Source organism: Ochotona curzoniae, unplaced genomic scaffold (genome assembly GCF_017591425.1).
Source record: "Ochotona curzoniae isolate NIBS_2020 unplaced genomic scaffold, NIBS_Ocur_1.0 patch336, whole genome shotgun sequence".
NCBI classification, from domain to species: domain Eukaryota; kingdom Metazoa; phylum Chordata; class Mammalia; order Lagomorpha; family Ochotonidae; genus Ochotona; species Ochotona curzoniae.
Window position 1 is genome coordinate 230,348 of NW_024466902.1, and position 18,580 is coordinate 248,927.

The 18,580-nt window shown below is 36.8% G+C and overlaps 1 protein-coding gene across 2 annotated transcripts; it reads left to right on the plus strand.

The window, feature by feature from the left end:
- Positions 1-107: 107 nt before the first annotated feature.
- LOC121167123 (wiskott-Aldrich syndrome protein family member 1) lies at positions 108-14,554 on the plus strand. Of its 2 annotated transcripts, none has more exons than XM_040996507.1 (8): positions 108-286; positions 4,510-4,644; positions 6,087-6,240; positions 7,246-7,363; positions 8,915-9,087; positions 10,488-10,667; positions 12,089-12,717; positions 13,693-14,554. In XM_040996507.1, exons 1-8 carry the CDS (start codon positions 154-156, stop codon positions 13,848-13,850), a joined length of 1,680 nt encoding a protein of 559 aa, XP_040852441.1. In that variant the 5' UTR covers positions 108-153; the 3' UTR covers positions 13,851-14,554. The 2 variants fall into 2 exon arrangements, with proteins under 2 accessions (XP_040852441.1, XP_040852442.1); XM_040996508.1 differs by having other exon boundaries at positions 132-286; positions 8,918-9,087.
- The last annotated feature ends 4,026 nt before the right edge of the window (positions 14,555-18,580 follow it).

Below are 18,580 nucleotides of genomic sequence, written 5' to 3' on the forward strand. Positions count from 1 at the left end.
CAATGCTTTGGGAATAATAAAGGTGGTAATTGTGAATTCACCAAATAGCGACTGACTTCAAAGGTAGGTTTGTATATATGTTGGTTGAAAATGAATAATATTAATGTATCTTTTATTTCTTATAGGTAAACTAGTACAAAGGCTGATCTCAAGATGCCACTGGTGAAAAGAAACATTGACCCTAGGCACTTGTGCCACACAGCACTGCCTAGAGGCATTAAGAATGAACTGGAATGCGTAACCAATATTTCCTTGGCAAATATAATTAGACAACTAAGTAGTTTAAGTAAGTATTTTCATAAAATTAAAATTCGTTTTGCAAATCCAGAGTGCTGTGCTTTTGTGTGTTTAAGAACTTATAACTACTTATGGAGTGGTATTTGGTGAGGTGAATCAAGATTATTCCTAAACTTACAGCCATTTTAATTAAAATTAATGAATTTTAAAAGAATTTCTACAGATTCTTTCTAAGTAGAGGAGAAAAGGCAGAATTTTAAAGAACAGAGTCACATGATAGATGAGAATTAATGAGATTATTCTGACAATCTTGGAAAGGTTGTACCAGACTTGTTGAAAATTGATGAAAGGTTTTGTGAGAGTCATTCTTTTGGTTGTTATTTCAATTTACTATTGCTTGAGGCCTCAGCTACTTGTGTTTGTGGACATTGGTTTATTAGCTTAGGGAAATAATGTTACAGTATCAAAAAATCTGAAGTAAAAAGTGTGGATTCATCATAGTTAGAGGATCAGGCTGTTGAGATGAGCTGCCTGAGAGATGTTAGGGTGTGAATTGGTATCTGATTGATGACATGACTGGAAAACAGCAACTGAACTTGATCTCTGTCAAAATGCAAACAAAGAATAAAGGTAAATGGAAAGGGCAAGTAGCATGTTCCCATTATGAAATTAGAGAATAGAACTGCTTAGTAAAGGAATCAAACTATTTTGATTCCTATTATTGTTCTAAATCAGTTAACTAGGAACTTTAAAAACAATTCAGACATATCTCTTGAATGGAAGGAATAGCTTTCTAATAAGACAGCTCAGTTTCATTGTAACTATAAGCCAAGGTGTTCTTGGCCTAGCTATAATTCCCTACCTGATCCTTATCTGTACACCATACCCCCAACACACACACATACATACATGGATTCTGCTGATAGGAAAGCTTGCCTCTTTTATTTTCTTTTTCTTTTTTTTTAATTGGAAAGAGAAAGGAGAAGAGAAAAGAGAAAGAGAAGGAGAGACCGATGTTCATGTAGGATTGCTGTGCATGCAAGATGAGGGCTTTTGCCACTAGGCTACTGTGCCAGACCCCCTGAAATTCTCTCTTGGCAGCTTTTGCACTTGATACAGCTGAGAACCTTGAATGAAATTTAGAATATCTGTAGGTAGACAGAATAAATAAAGCCATGTGTTAAAGAGTATGCCCCCCAAAATCCAATTGATTCCTTTTTCAGAGCCTATTTACTCTTGCCATAATATTTCAGACAGATTTGATGGTAAGGTTCCCAAACATTCATGCCTGAGAGCATTAGAAGAGGAGCTATAGAGAAGCATCACTAAAGCCAGCCAAAAGGAGCAGTTTAAAGCAGAGTCAAGGAGAAGAAAAACCTGGAAGGATGGGGCCAGCAGGTAAAGCTGCTCCCTGTGATGCCAGCATTCTGGATGGATGCTCCGCTTCTGATCCAGCTCCCTGCTAATGTGCCTGGGAAGAGCAGCAAAAGATGGCCCAAGTGCTTAGGCCTGTGGACAACCCAGAAGAAGTTCTTCTGATTCCTGGCTTTGGACCAGCCAAGTTATTGCCATTTGGGCACTGAACCAGCACATGAAAGATACCCCTTTCTCTTTCTCTTTGCATCTGTGTCTTTCAAATGAATAAATAATCTTTACATTAAAAAAATTTATGAAACTGAAAAGGGGCCATTTAATATAAAAAGCAAATATTCATACATGTTCAGTGCTATTATCTGGTCCATGGTAATAATTGATCTTAATCTGTTCCTGTAAGGTTGAACTGTTTAATTTTATATTCCCTTTTTTAGATAAAATGGGAGGGAGGGGAAAGGGTGTATATTTAGTCTAGGGCTTAAGATGCCCAGTATTGTGGTCTAGTGGGTAAAACCACTGCTTGACACGCCATATCCCATATGGGCTCTGGTTCAAGTCGCAGCAGTAGCACTTTCAGTCAGCTTCCTGGTGATGGCCTGGGAAAGCAGACACCCAAATGGGAGGTGTAGATCAAGCTCCTGGCTTTGGCTTGACCCAGCCTTGGCTCTTGCAGCCATCTGGGAAATGAACCAGTGGATGGAAGATATCTTTCTCTGGCATCTTTTCCTCTCCAGCTCTGATGTCCATTTCCTCTACTGGAGTGATGCCCATATCCTCCACCAGAGTGCCCGGTTGCATACCCTGCTCCAGCTCCCAGCACCAGCTTTCTCTAACAGATCCTGGGAGGCAGCAGCAATGACTCAAGTGATTCGGTTCCTGCCACCCACATGAAAGACCTGACTCAAGAACATAGTAGTGAAAATAAACTGCAGGACCCTATATCGCTTAGGGCTGGACATCCCCCGCCTCTCCCTCACAAAAATGTTCATTTTAGTTTATGAAAGTTTACTAGTAGAATATAATTCTGTCATAATAGATAATTACTGCGCATCTAGAATTCACTTTATCCAGATTTCTCCTTTCTCATTTTATTGTCTAAACATTTTATTGGTTCTCTGATTGCCCTTGGAGTTCCATCTTACCAGGGCTTTTCTATTGTTAAATATGGGCAGTTTGTGCTGCCAAGATGAGCTAACATCACCTTCTTGTATTCAGATAGGAGGGAGGGAGGGAAGAGTAGACTGGATTAGTAAGACAAGTTTGGCAATGCATAGATAACATTGAATACTTTTGCTATGTGATAAAGCCACATGGTTTTTGTCTCAAAAGAGACTATGCCTTTCAAATTAATTAATAAGATAATGGGTTCTAAATTTCATGAACAGATAAATATAAATCATAAGGTGGAATCACCAAAGGAGACCTACTGCATGAAATGTGAGTTGAGTTAGGCCTTAAAGGAACAGAAGAATTTGAAAAGATGCAGAAGAATGAAGAAGGAAGGCATTTCTTACTTATTTGAAAATAGAAAATTTTTCCCATCTGCTGGTTCATTCTCCAATCGTCTGCAGTGGACCAAGGCTGAGCCAGGTTGAAGCCAGGAGCTTTATTCATGTCTCTCACATAGGTGCAGGGGCCCAAGAACTTGGACCCTTCTCCAATGCTTTCCCTGGCAACTCCAGCAGGCACATATATATTATGATAATGTTGCAGGCAGTGGCTAAACCTTTTATGCAATCCCCAGGAAGGCATTTAAACATGCGTAAAAAACTAGGCAGATGACTAGAAGCAAAAAAGAAATACTTATATGCAAGGATGATTAAAGGGACATAATATTGGACAAATGTGGAAATAATGTAAATGGACATGTAATGTCAAGCAGTGTACAGGCTGAGTTAAGGTTCCCTGGATTAAACTAAGCTCTTTTAGGGGTGAAATTGTTTCTTCCCTCTCTGATTGTCTGACTTCTGTATCCCTAGTATAGACTGAGTAAATGAATAACTAGTATGCTTGGCTATTCCTACCAGAGCAATACTCTGGTGTCTTCAGCATCATCTCACACTCCAGTCATGCTCCCATCTCTGTCTGGGTCCAGCCACCTGTTGAGCACCTGCTACTTATCTCCAACCACACCACCAGGCCTAGGCTCACTTTATTTCCTTTGCTTTTATCTTTTTGAGAACGTTCTCTTCCAATTTTTCAGATGAGGAAATTCATACCAAGGCCGCACCATGAATGGAGCAAAGATTGCTTATCATACTTGTTTAAATGTCAGTTTTTTGTTTTGTTCAGAATTTATCAGTGACAAGGACAGACTTGCTGTTTCTTTGAATGTTCTTTTCCGTAAGAGGAATTAACATAACTAGAGAAATACAGTGGTTTTAGATTTATTGTAATGTTGTTTCAGAAATTGTACCAAAGGGATGTAAATGTCTCATCAATGTTCTGAATGTGTATTTAGGACATGTCCGGAACAGGTCATTTGCTAGCTATGTGAACAGTTTTGGATTTTACCTTGTGTTCTAAAGTATACTTCTAGTATAAAGTCCATATAGAAATGTTGATTTTACGTTTAAAAATGTATTATTTGTATGTGCTTTTCTTTACATTGTACTATTCGCTGACTGATCAGGATGCATATGGATAAATCAAAGTAGTTCCATGTTAAACACAGTCATCAGACAGGAAGTGGCAGCAACACTTACAACCTGGTCCATGGGATTTGTGTGTGTTTTTCTCCCTCTGTTATGGCTGGGTGACTTTGAGCTAAGGTTTAAAGATTAAAGTAGTTGCTAACAATGCCAAATTCAACAGAACAGCACTTTGAAATATTGTTCAGTATTTGTCTCTGACCGTGATCACATTAAACTTAATGGTGTATATTGTATTTTTGCTTAGGTAAGTATGCAGAAGATATATTTGGAGAATTGTTCAATGAAGCACATAGTTTCTCCTTCAGAGTTAACTCATTGCAAGAACGTGTGGACCGTTTATCTGTTAGTGTTACACAGCTTGATCCTAAAGAAGAAGAATGTAAGTTCATTATTTTCTTTAATAAATTTAAGAACAGTATTACACATTAATTTGTTACAAATCTTCTTGCTCATTACTTTAGGTGTTTTTGTTGTAAAAAATCAGTTATCTGTAAATTCCATCAGCATGATAAGCTGGCCTTTCATTTCTACTTCTTGTCTCTCATTTCATCCGCTAAATAGCTCTTAAACCTTTGACATAAAGAAGGCATTTTAATCATGCTTTCTTCTTGAGTCTCTTTTCTCTCCCATAATTTATTTGCTTGCTTTTGTCTCAGAAATCAAATGTTTGAGCACCATCTAAAAATCTTAGGTTTAATTCTTTAAGAATGTAACTCTTTTTAACCTTGGCTTTATTTTATTTTAAAAATGCAACAGTAATTCTATATCACTGAATTACAAAGATTAAATACAATGAAAATGATAGCACCTAGCACGACTACGAATTGATGTGTTGAAATGCAGCAGTGAAATTGCTAGAAATGTATATACACTGGTTCTACTGCAGAGCATGTCTGATTGTCCACGTGTTAGATATCAGACATTCGTGGGTAGTGAATTTTATTTTGAGCATGATAGGAATGCTGTTTTATGCAGAAGAATAATTTAAGAATAGTTAACAGTTTTCCAGAACTAGCATTGCTGTAATGTAAAGCATTTCAGGCCACATTAAATAGTCATGAAATAATAGACTTTTTGATATCAGGAAATCATCTTCAAGATTTAAGAATGCAGCATTTTGGTACATACCTTACATTAACATACTGTACATTGCAAAAGTAAATAAAGTTATTTTTAATTCATCATGTGCATGCTTGGGCTGTACTAGTTACGGCAGGGGCAAATGTGCACGAGTTAGCCTTCACGAGCTTGGAGTTAGGTAGAAACTCTTACAATATGCATATAAGGTAAAAGAATGGCAAAAATAAGTATCAGCTAATACTTCAAAAGGTTCTTAGAGTTTATTTTATCTTTATAGTACATATGTATATATAGTACAAATATATGCACAGAGAAGTCAACAGTGTGTTTGCATCCAAAATGCCACTCATAACCAGCCATTTCTTCAGTTATTACTGCAAGCTCACAAGAAGGAATCAAGGCAAGATGGGGAAACAAGTTATAAAGGAAAAGAATAGAGGGTGAATTGGGGCTGAGGGTGGCAGGTAAAGAAAAAAGATACATTTGGAAAGTGTGGGTATGATTCAGGTAAGGCCTTCTGAGCCTTACAAATCAAAAATTGCATTTAAACCCATCTGATTCTGAAGATCAGACTCAGAATAATAAAGGTAAATGTCAAAATAGAGCATTGAAAATACAGCTTCTGACTTGTAAACTACTAAGGTCACACACAATCTTTTTGTGCTGACTTCTAAACAAATATAGGAAATGAACTTGTCCTTCTATTAAGTAAATAAAACGGCTTTTCTGTTTCTGTTTTAGTGTCTTTACAAGATATAACAATGAGGAAAGCTTTCCGAAGTTCTACAATTCAAGACCAACAGCTCTTTGACCGGAAAACCCTGCCTATTCCATTACAGGAGACATATGATGTTTGTGAACAGCCTCCACCTCTCAATATTCTCACTCCTTATAGGTCAGTAGTTTAATAAATACCAACTTTTTTTTTTTTGTCTCAGACTTCAGATTTAAATGCTAAACTGCCAAATATTGTTTATTTCACTGAGTCTCTAGCCACCACAGAGTTCTCCCTCCCACTAACTTAGAAAACCTCTTTATTCACTAGATGAGGTTCTAAGATTCTGGCGTATTAAATCAAGACCTATTTAGGTGAACTCTTTTGCCAATTATTGTTAGGAAAAGCCACCAACAAGCTTCTTAATATAAAGGGGCAAAGAATTGCTATTTTTTTAGGAATTTATAATCAAAGAGAAATTGAGTTTAAAATCTCACCTTTTTACTCTGTCTGCCTTTGATTTATTTGCATTAATCTTTTACATAATAAATACAAAGCTTATGTTTTAAAATACCATTTAAACTAAAATAGAATTATTCAGTCTTTCTTTGGAATCCTTTCAAATGGTTTGTTAACTCTATCATTTTAGATGTATAACATGTTGTGGATAAAATGGTTTTCAAATAGCTATTTAAAAGTGCAGATCAGTATGCAGGTCACTGACTATAAATGTTACTGTAAGAATGACTATTCAATGCTATTATTTGGATTTAGAAAACTAAGAAATTAATGACAGTGTTGGCAAAATGGTAATATTTCAGTTTTGTAAGTGATGTTACCGCCTTTTCAGATTCCTATCTTCAGCAAAACTATTTATAATTATTGAAATTTCCCAGAGGAGTTTTAGAAAATTCGATATTCAGCAGGAGTCAAAGGTGAAATTTTCCCAGTTGTATTTGAAATTATTAGTACTAACTCTGAAAACTATCTGGTTTTCCATTTTCAGTTATTTTCTTTCAATTTCTGAGAAGTTTTCTAGTCATGCAGTAGTCTAATTTATGTTGATGGTATTTTAGTGTGTTCTAAATTTTATTAATGAGAGAGGAAAAATATTTTAGTGAAATTGTTTCTGTTCCAGTTGTTTCTGTATGTCTTGCGTATTTTAATTGACACTCTGTGTTTCAGAGATGATGGTAAAGAAGGTTTGAAGTTTTATACCAATCCTTCATATTTCTTTGATTTATGGAAAGAAAAAATGCTGCAAGATACAGAGGATAAGCGAAAGGAAAAGAGAAAGCAGAAGGTATTACAAGAGATTCAAAAAATTGAAACATTTTGGTATACTTGTGTTTTGTTACATATAGGACCTTTGTTAGTCATGTACTTTTAACAATTCTGTTTTATTGGATCCTCATAATGAAAATTTTTTTGTAAGATTGCGGTCTAATGGGGAAACAAATGAGCACTTTGGATAAATATCATAACAGATACACATGGAGGACTTGGACAGCTGGCAGGTGGTGTTGGTGAACACTTCCAACAAAACTTACAGTGAATCTTGAATAAGCAGGACCAGGGAACCATAGGGCATGTGGTAAGAAGGAACAAAGGAATATTGTGCAAATACTGGTAGGGCACATTAAGCTGAAATTTTCTTGCCACAGAGCCTATTGGAAATGTTTCCTAGATATTTTGGAGAAGTTGTTATATTCTTATTGAATTGTTGCTCTTGCTCTGCTCTATTATCATTTTCTGCTTTGCAGTAGAAGTGGAGCTGTTTTATTTCAGTTTAAAGGTAACTAAAAATACAGAAGAAGAGAGCATAGTCAGATTTACACAGAATTATGAAGAAGGTGGAGTCACTCTTATTCCTGTTTCTCCCAGAATTCTGTCCACTCTCCCTAGTTAATACCTTGCTTTTACCTTTTGTGCTGCATGGTATCCCAGGTGCAGCCAGCACTTGCAGACCAGTGACTGACATGCCAAACGTGCTTCCAGGCAGTGTTTTGTTTGACAAACACAAAGGTTTTAGAATTGTTCGACTAGAATGCATTTGATAGGCATGTCCAGTTCACTGCCTGCTCCATCTTATAGCTGACTGGCTTCATTCATACATGTTCTCTGCTTAGCCCTTAGAGGTATTTGAATTTGTCATTTCTTCTCTAGATATTTCTGCTTTCTACCCCAACTGGAATCATTTTTTGTTCTGGTGTTTAAGGACTCTTTTCTGCTGACTGATTCCATTATTATGGATTTACTAGATAATTGTCTTTTTTTTTTTTTCTTTCCTAATGTGTTAGCTACCTAATTGATCACTTCCAAGAAAACGGTTGCCTTAGAAAATGCTCATGGTTTGACTAACCCTGTTGTAAATATAGAGATGGTTTCAAAGCCCTAACCATTGTGAGTCTACTGAAATATGATCTTGGGTCAGTCTTTTTCATATCTGGACTGTAGGCTTGTAGGAAGAGGTTGTTGGAGTTGATGCTCTTCAGGGATTGATACAAACAGTGCTATTTGTGGTCAAAATTTCAAAGGATTAGTTGTGGGAGCAAGGACTGATAAATGCATTTTCATCTCAAAGCACTTTTTTGACCTCAAATCTCATTACTTAGGCATTATTATTTTGTATCTGCTGCATGTTTGAATTAGGGGTTAAAAAACTATGAGAAACTGGTATTTCAGCAAACTGCATATTACTTACTTGAATATACAAATCAACTGTTACTGTTACTCTATTGTGATGACATTGTCTTTTTTAGTATTGCTGTTAGAATTATATGTTGATTGTTGTAACTGCTTTTTAAAAATTAGCACTTCAGCATTTGGCTTTGTTTCAATACATCTGTTATAGCAGAAAAATCTAGATCGTCCTCATGAACCAGAAAAAGTGCCAAGAGCACCTCATGACAGGCGGAGAGAATGGCAGAAGCTGGCCCAGGGTCCAGAGCTGGCTGAAGATGATGCTAATCTCTTACATAAGCATATTGAAGTTGCTAATGGCCCAGCCTCTCATTTTGAAACAAGGTTCCTTTTCTTTTGTGTTTTAACAATCAATGATGAAATGTTGGCTTTGTTTGTAGTACCTGTACTTGTAAATGTTGGGTCCTCTATAAAGATGATTTAAAAACCCCAACCACTGTAACCCTTTTAAATCTGACCTTGGGCGGGTCATTTTTATTTGTGGACCTTAGTTTTTTCAGTTGTAGGAAGAAGTGGTTGGAGAAGATGATTTTCAAGGTTTAGCTTTCATATGAAATCTCAGCTCTTCAGTATTTTAGGCAGAGTAGCATAAAATTTAAGAATAAAGGAATGAGGCATAGAAATTTATTTTTATATATGGAATGGGAGTTAGTTGAGGTGTTCTATTTTGTCCTTTTTTCTGTCCCCTAACTTCCTTTCTGTGCCACATTCTTTACTTAAGATATATCAGCTTTTAAACACAATTACTCATCATTCTTTGCAAAAGTACAGCAGGTCCTTTTTCTTGGCCAGGGACCTATCTCAGTAATACATTACCATAAGCAGATACATTATACTGATATCTGGCTGCAAAGAAACTTATTTATGTATTATCATAGTGATTTTTTAATGGAAAAGGACTTCAGATTTGGTTTTGAATAATACATGTAAAATATCTTGGCTTATTTTAGGAGAAGTATACATCTGAGAGATAATAAAGAATTTATATTTTTAAAATGTGGCTGTGGATAGATATTTCTGCTATCGTTAATGAAGATATTTAATTAACAGTGGTATTAATGTATTAATTTCTGACTTGCTCTGTGCACATTTGCTAAATCAACTATCCCCAGAATGAATATGTATTAGCCTTCATATGCTCAAAGTATTTAAAGTTTCCCTAAATCTGGTTTGTTAATCCTTTTTTTTATGATTCGGCTCTTTTCTAAGTAACCTGGCACCTGTGAAAACACTAGAAAGGTAAAACCAATGTAGCTGGGCATCTCTGGGGAGCCTCTCTGGTGCAAGAGTTGTAGAAGTCATTTAGGTTTAAAAGAACAGCGAGATGTCCAAAGAAACCACTGTTTTCATACTTACCTTGCTAAGGCATCCTCCTAAGAGAAAAATGAGATAGAGACAAATAGTTTGGCCGTGATTTCCTGGATGTTCTCCTTCTTTATGATTATGTGTGTTAATGCTTTGTCTTCCTTAAGCATTTAGTGTGCTGTTATAAAATAATAAAATAACTGATAGCCATCAGAATAAACCTAAATTAGCAGGTAGATACTGTTACGCTGTTTTATGAGCAGCAGTCTTTATTTTAAAGCTGGATTAATGTAATAAAAAAATTTCTTTAAAATAATTAAAATACTTGCATTCAAAGCTTAAAATTTAATTCTTATGTAAAAAACTTTCCCCAGTGATTCAAGAAGAGTACACTGAAATTTATTGTATATTTCTTTTAGACCTCAAACATATGTGGATCATATGGATGGATCTTACTCGCTTTCTGCCTTGCCATTTAGTCAGATGAGTGAGCTTCTGACTAGAGCTGAAGAAAGGGTCTTAGTCAGACCACACGAACCACCTCCCCCTCCACCAATGCATGGAGCAGGAGATGCAAAACCCATACCCACCTGTATCAGGTATGTGGCTACCAGCACAGGACGATTTATCTCAGGACTTGTTTACCTTTTCCTTTATAGTACAAGATAAAAAATATTTTAGGTTTTCCTGGCATATATTTTCCATCACAAATGCTCAAGTCTGATATCATTGCAAGCAGCCATAGTTTATATATAAATAATTGAGTGTGCCTGTTTCAATAAAGCTTTATTTACAAAAACAGGGAGCAGGTCACATCTAAACTGTTGGGAATAATTTGCCATCCTGTGATTAGAACCAAGACATTCATCTTAGAAAATTTAGCTCATAAACATTTAAAGTGTGTTTCATTTTTATTGTACTTTTGTTATTAAGTATATCATTTGTAGTATGTTAAAAAATTTTTTAATTCAGTATTGTTTGGAATATTGTGTCTAAGAAATGGACTCCAGAGATGTAGTTATGAATGTTACAGAAAACATTTTAACAACTTCAGGGAGAACAGGCAGCTCCCCAAAATAATCTTTCTTGAAAGCTGTTTTGAGGTTTAATCTGATCAGTTACCCAAATAAAAAGAGTATGAGTGAGGAATAGAGATTAGCTTTAAAATTTGCAGTGACAGAACCAAACTCTGTTGCTGACTTCTGTAATGTTTCATGCTCAGGAAGAAAAAGAGCTGTAAACTTCCTTTTGTCATTTTTAATTAGCTATCATTGATTTAGTTGTAATGGCATACGATGAGTGTTAGTAGCTTCATTATAAGTACGTATTGTCCACAAGTGCTGCTATGAACATTACAGAATGATAAATGTTGAGTCATTTCAGAAACTCATGTCAGAATGTAAGATTGAGCACTTTATTTACCAAAGAAGACATAAAATTCTTGTGTGGATATGAAAGTTGACTGAGAGGATGTGCTAATTGAGAGTATTACAAAACCAAAGCTCTACCCATTACTTTTCCAGCTGATGCACCTCATTTATTTTTTTTTAAATAAAATTTTTATTGAAAGTCAGATATACTGAGAGGAGGAGAGACAGGGAGGAAGATCTCCATCCGATGGTTCACTCCCCAAGTAGCCGCAAAGGCTGGAGCTGAGCCAATCCAAAACCAGGAACCTCTTTGGGGACTCCCAGGAGAGTGCAGGGTCCCAAGGCATTGGGCTGTCCTTGACTGCTTTCCCAGGTCACAGGCAGCGAGCTGGATGGGAAGTGGAGCTGTCAGGATTAGAACCAGCGTCCATAATGGGATCCCAGCACGATCAAGGCGAGGACTTTAACCGCTATGCTATCATGCAGGGTCCCACCGCATTTATTTTAAAATATTGCTGAAGAAAAATTTCTATAGGAACATGCTAGTATATCCATTTCAGCATAGTTTTGGTACATGTGTTTGGTGTGATTAGGTTTTCTCTTTATCCTTTGTGTTTGAATAGCTTGCTAAGATCTCATTATCATTTCAGTTCTGCTACAGGTTTGATAGAAAATCGTCCTCAGTCGCCAGCAACAGGCAGAACACCTGTGTTCGTGAGCCCCACCCCCCCACCTCCTCCACCTCCTCTTCCCTCGGCCTTGTCAACTTCTTCATTGAGAGCATCAATGACTTCGACTCCTCCCCCTCCCGTCCCGCCCCCTCCCCCACCTCCAACCACTGCTTTGCAAGCTCCAGCAGTGCCACCACCTCCAGCTCCTCTCCAGATTGCCCCTGGAGTTCTTCACCCGGCTCCTCCTCCAATTGCACCTCCTCTAGTACAGCCCTCTCCTCCAGTGGCTAGAGCTGCCCCAGTGTGTGAGACTGTACCAGTTCATCCACTCCCGCAGGGTGAAGTCCAGGGGCTGCCTCCACCCCCACCCCCACCTCCTCTGCCTCCACCTGGCATTCGACCATCATCACCTGTCACAGTTGCAGCTCTGGCTCATCCTCCCTCTGGGCTACATCCAACTCCATCTGCTGCCCCAGGTCCCCATGCTCCATTAATGCCTCCATCTCCTCCATCACAAGTTGTTCCTGCTTCTGAGCCAAAGCGTCATCCATCAAGCCTGCCTGTAATCAGTGACGCCAGGAGTGTGCTACTGGAAGCAATACGGAAAGGTAATTGTCTTGGGACCACAAAAAGCATCCCTGTGGGAGCGATACAAGGCAGTCATGGATGCCTCTTGCGGTCAGTTTTAGGTGATACATTTTTGTGCTTTTAGAAACCTGAGCTGTGTATAACTTTTTAAAAACTTGAGCTTTGTTTTAAACCATTTTAAAGAAAAATCACAGTAAATCATTTTTGTACTTGCTGGGAATTTTTTTTAATTGCTCAGTAAAAAAGAAACAACCTATCAAAACTTAAATATCAAAAAATGTAAAATCCTTTATGTTGTTTAATCTGTATATTAACTCTTGTAGAATGGTAATTTCTTCAATCTGATAGCTGTTCATGTGGGATATTAATGATACTTACTCTACCAGAAAGCTTTGAAGGATTAATATGGTAATATTCTTCCCTGAGTTACAAATGGAAGTCTTCCCATGTTCACTCACTTATTCAGTCAACATTGCCTAAGCAACTACCATACGCCCGGTACTGATAACATATACTATGAATAGCAGTGCCTTCTCTTTAAGTGCCAGGGATAATAAAGACATAAAATGGGAGGGCTCTTCAGAAAGCTTATGAGAAATACGCATTAAGAAAAAATTATGCATAGATCCCAAAAGTTTTTACTCCAACAAAGGTATTGAAGTAGCCCCAGTTTCAATAGTGTTTATTTTACACTAGAAGTGATAGTAGAACTGTATCACCTGGTTAACATTTTGGGGAATGAAGAGCAGAGAGTTGACAGTGATGAATAAATAAACAGCAGATATGTTATGTTGCATCAACCAAAACCACAGACAAGTAACTCAGTGAAAGCTTTAATGTTTCTTTCAATGCGATTCCTTCAGATTCTGTATTAATCTGGGCATTTTATTTCCCTGTATTTCTTATGTGTAGTTTATTTCACTTTGGAAAGATAAGTAATATCTAATATTTAGTATTGTGAGTTATAGTGACTAATTTGCATTTATTGTATTCAGGTATTCAGCTGCGCAAAGTAGAAGAGCAGCGTGAACAGGAAGCTAAACATGAACGCATTGAGAATGATGTTGCCACCATCCTCTCTCGCCGTATCGCTGTGGAATACAGTGATTCAGAGGATGACTCAGAATTTGATGAAGTAGATTGGTTGGAGTAAGAAAAATATATTGATAAATACTATAAAACTGAATGCAGATGTCCTTTGTGGTGCTTGTTCTTTGAAAATGTTTGGTCATTCTAGTGTTTTGCTTTATTTTCCTTATAATAAATAATGCTTTTCCCCTGTTTTTTTTTATTTTTAAGAAAAATATTAGCCTACATTTCAAACTAAATGTTTTACAGTGGCTTATTTTATTTTTGTTTCCCTGAAAAAAACATAATTTGGTCAAATAAACCACTAAGTATTAAGCATGTACAGCTGTTGTTAGAGTAGCAGATTCAGTTTTTTGATATATCTTAATTGTGCACTTTGTGAATTTTAATTTAAAGAAAGCAATTGAGATTGGAACCTTGAGGGCAGCTGTGTCTATAAATGAGCCTTACTCCATTGCCTGATGTTTTAGAAGAAGAAACACTGCCTTGGTTATAGGGATATACTCAGAAAGTACGTTTAGCTTGTAGTGTTGAATTCTTAAAGGAATGCTTGAATTGTTTTTAATTATTGTTTTATTGTTTTTAAATACTTGCCTTATTTGAATGTTTAGCAGCATCCCTTCCTACTTACATATGGTGTGGTATGATTTTGCTTGCATATAGGAGTTAAATTTTTTTTCATGTGAAATACTATGACTTAAACATGTGTAACTTACATAACTGTTAAGAATAACAGACTGATTTAATAAATGGTTCATTTTAAAGGTTCTTGGGTGTTGCTTTTTTTGTATTTTTGTTTTTGGTTTTGTTGTTATTTGGCGGGGGAGGTGTTGCTCTTTGAATAAGATTTTTTTCTTGTAATTTGTCAATCATAAAAAAACAGGTTCTAAATACACAACTAGAAAATAAAAGTTTATACAGCAACTTCAGTCAGATAATTTTCTTGTATTTATGCTAACTTATATTGCCCAGTACATAAAATAGCTCTTGTGTAATTTTTTTTCTAGGTCACAAAATCTTGTTTCTGAACTCTTTGTGATCTTACAAATTAAGATGTCAATTTGCAAATCTAATTTTAGCACACCTTGACTTCAGTTTAACAACATGTTATGTTTCTTAATAGTAAAAGTTGTTCATGTTTACACTGTCCAGATTCAAGGATGGAGGGGGATCATCTTTAGTGTCAGAAGCTTAAAGGACTAAAAAAGTATGATTGAGCTGACTTTGACAGTGACTGCAGCCTTCAACCTTGATATATCTACCCCTTATGTAGTGCAGCTTCTAGTTCTTCTCATCAAGAGGTAGACTTTTTCCCACCCCCTTGTATATGAGTATTCTTGAAATCGGCTTTGGCCAGTAGCCTGTGGCCTTAGGGGCATTATGCCAGTTCTTAGGCTAAGTCTCAAGAAGCCTTCAAGCTTCAACTCTTGCTCTATCAGAATCCTGTCTCTGCCATGGAAATCAAACAGACTAGCCTGCTGACTGTCCTAGCTGAGTCCATCCTAGACCAGTTAGGCCCATCCTCAGTTGGTGTCTGACTATAGACAGATGAACAGCCTAGCCGTGATTAACAGCATAGCTCAACCCACTAACACGTAAACTCACGTGCAAAGATAAGTGCTTATTGTTTCACACCATTTTAGGGTGAGTTATTTTTCACAGCAATTTTTATTCATATGAAGAGAACAGATTTTATGCATCCCATAAATAAACTCCAAGACAACTACTCTTCCTTTGCACCCTTGCTTCCCCGCTTCCCACTCTTCAGCATTATTTGCACAGACATAATTTTAATCTATATCCTCAAGTTTAATTTCCCTCTAACAGTAATATTGAACAAGTAAGAACACAAGACAGCATTTCCACTGGAGTGTAAACGTGGACTAGAAGAAGCCGCCGTCATCCTCAGAGTGACCAGTTCATCCCTATGTTTTTATATGTGCCCTGTATTAACTTTAGGCCGTATTATTATGATAATCCATAGTTGATTCATGAGCTCACATGATTACTTCATACTTGGGACAATTATTAGGCACATAACTAGTGGCCTGTAATTTTTTTTTTTGAAGATTTATTTGTTGTTATTGCAAAGTCAGATATACAAAGAAGAGGAGAGGCAAAGAGGAAGATCTTCCATCCATCGATTCACTCCCCAAGCAGCTGGAACTGAGCCAATCCAAAGCCAAGAGTCTGGAGCCTCTTCCAGGTCTCCCACCCAGGTGCAGTCCTAAGGCTTTGGGCCATCCTCTACAGCTTTCCCAGGCCACAAGCAGGGAGCTGGATAGGAAGCAGGGCAGCCGGTTTAGAATCTGCACCCATACAGGATCCCAGTGCGTGCAAGGCGAGGACTTTAACCACCAGGTTACCGCACTGGTCACATGGTCTGTAATGTTTAGCAACTGGGAATAATTAACCAAGTTCAATTGTAGCAATTCACTTTGGACATTAAAAAAATGCTATTGACTTTAATTAACAAAAAATTTTTAATCCCTTTGGTAGCTTAGCTTCCAACAAGGATTGTTATTAGATAGCCATTTAAGATTCCTTTCTGGGCCTGGCGCAGTGGCCTAGTGGCTAAAGTCCTTGCCTTGAATGTGCCGGGATCCCAAATGGGTGCCAGTTCTAATCCTGGCGGCTCTACTTCCCATCCAGCTCCTTGCTTGTGGCCTGGGAAAGCAGTTGAGGACAGCCCAAAGCCTTGGGACCCTGTATGCACCTGGGAGACCTGGAGGAGGTTCCTGGCTCCTGGCTTTGCATTGGCACAGCACCGGCCGTTGTGGTCACTTGGGGAATGAATCATTGGATGGAAGATCTTCCTCTCTGTCTCTCCTGCTTTGTGTGTATCTGACTTTGCAATAAAAATAAATCTTAAAAAAAAATTCCTTTCTAACCTTCAAAAAATAGTAATTAACTTAAGAAAATATGACACAATTTTGTCTGTTTTCCTGAGATTGTTAATGGTGAAGAGGCCGCAAATGGGCATTTTAAGAGCCCAACAAGAGAGCCTAATACATAATGGTACCAGAGATGGAGTAGTTAATCATGGTACAAGAAGAAATTGGTTAAAAAAAAAATTGTCAGCGTTGGAAGCAGATATGTTAATCAGCAAACCCAGAAGTGCCTGTCCTAAATAGTCTGTCGTAGATGTTTTGTGTTCGTTTTCTAGAACAATCCTAGAAGGAAGTGCCTACAGCCTGAAGAGGCCAGATAAGTGGAGTTCATTTTAAAGTCAAATATCCCTGTAGTCTCAGTACTCAGCTTGAGTTTGAGAGAGATTTAAAATCCATCAACGGTCAATGTTAATACCCTAGGAAGAATGAAACACTGGGTAATGCATGTCTTTGTCTTATTTCACTGTTTTGCTATTCAATAATATAGAGAGTCAGGGACAAAAATGAATCCTATACCATGGGGAAATAATCGACTTCACTAATTTTGGTGGAGATCACCCATTTACCTATATTTTACCAACAACAGTGGATGCTATTTAGCTCTTCATTTGTGTTTCTTATATCCCCTGGAAGGTTTTAATCCCTTTGGCCTGTGGGACACTTTCCCTGTTTTTCTACCTGTAAGGTAAGGCAATAGAATGTGAGGGAAATATACAACAACATTATTTTTGTGGTGAAAAACAGTCATTATAGAGAGAAGAGGAGTTTGTTTTTTAAGTAAGGGATATTTGTAAGGTTAAGAGATTTTAAGCTGTCACCAATGCTTCTTGTAATTTGAAATCAGTTTGGCAGATGAGATGGCTTCCAAAACATTTTCATGTTGTTTATTAAAAGATAAGTAAGAATATTCATTTGGATTATCTTCTATAACTTTGGCAATGTTTCCTTCTGTTTCTGCTTTTAGAAAACTCTACCCTTTGTTTATTAAGCATTCCACCTCGCCATTTCATGAAGTTTCTGATCAGCACAACTAATGTTTGAATTCCTTTTTAATTTCTCCCAACTCCTCAATGATAAGCTTGCCTCAAATGGTATGATGCTACATCACAGTGATTACCTGTTTGAGTTTCCCAGGTTGCTTACTCACAAAACAGCAAAGTGGTTGCCTTAATCAGACACCTCAACATTTTTTTTTTTTATAAATAGATTCTACTAGGGATCTTAAATTTATTTCTTCCTTAGCACTGCTCCATTTTAAAGTATCTTATTTCATTAATCTCAGTAACATAGTTGATGTACAACTAGTTCTTTGTCAAAACTACATTTGTGCAGTTTTTAGTAAGTGAAAAGTATTAATGTAGGAATAATTGTTCTGGCCAAAAGACAAGCATTATTAATACTTCTGAAGTCCTTTTTCATTACAGATAGAAAAAAATTGTTCAAGTGTTTAATTTCATGTGAATTTTTATAAATTGCTTTAAGAAGACTGGTTTAACTTTGCCCTCAGTAAATACATCAATGCTGTTCAATTTTTCATTTTTATTCTATTACATTTATCCTGACCTTGACTTTGTAAAACTACCTTCCTGATCTGAAGGTGTAAAATGAATTATTTCAAGTTCCTAAGTAGCTCAAGAAATTCCTTTTAAAATTTCTTTTAGAAACTATCTCTTTAATATCCATTTAGTGGAAGACAAATGCAGATAAGCTAATCCAAGACATTAGTCACCTAATATCAGGATTTAAAGAAGGCTTCAACACGTTGAATTAATGAAGTAGAATATCAAATGCAGATATTTCTGAGTTGAGACATACACTTGTAATTCATCCCACTGAAATTAGTGGAATCCAAAAAAGTCGACTACAAAGATCCTTGTGTTACAAAGAGTATGTTCACACCTCC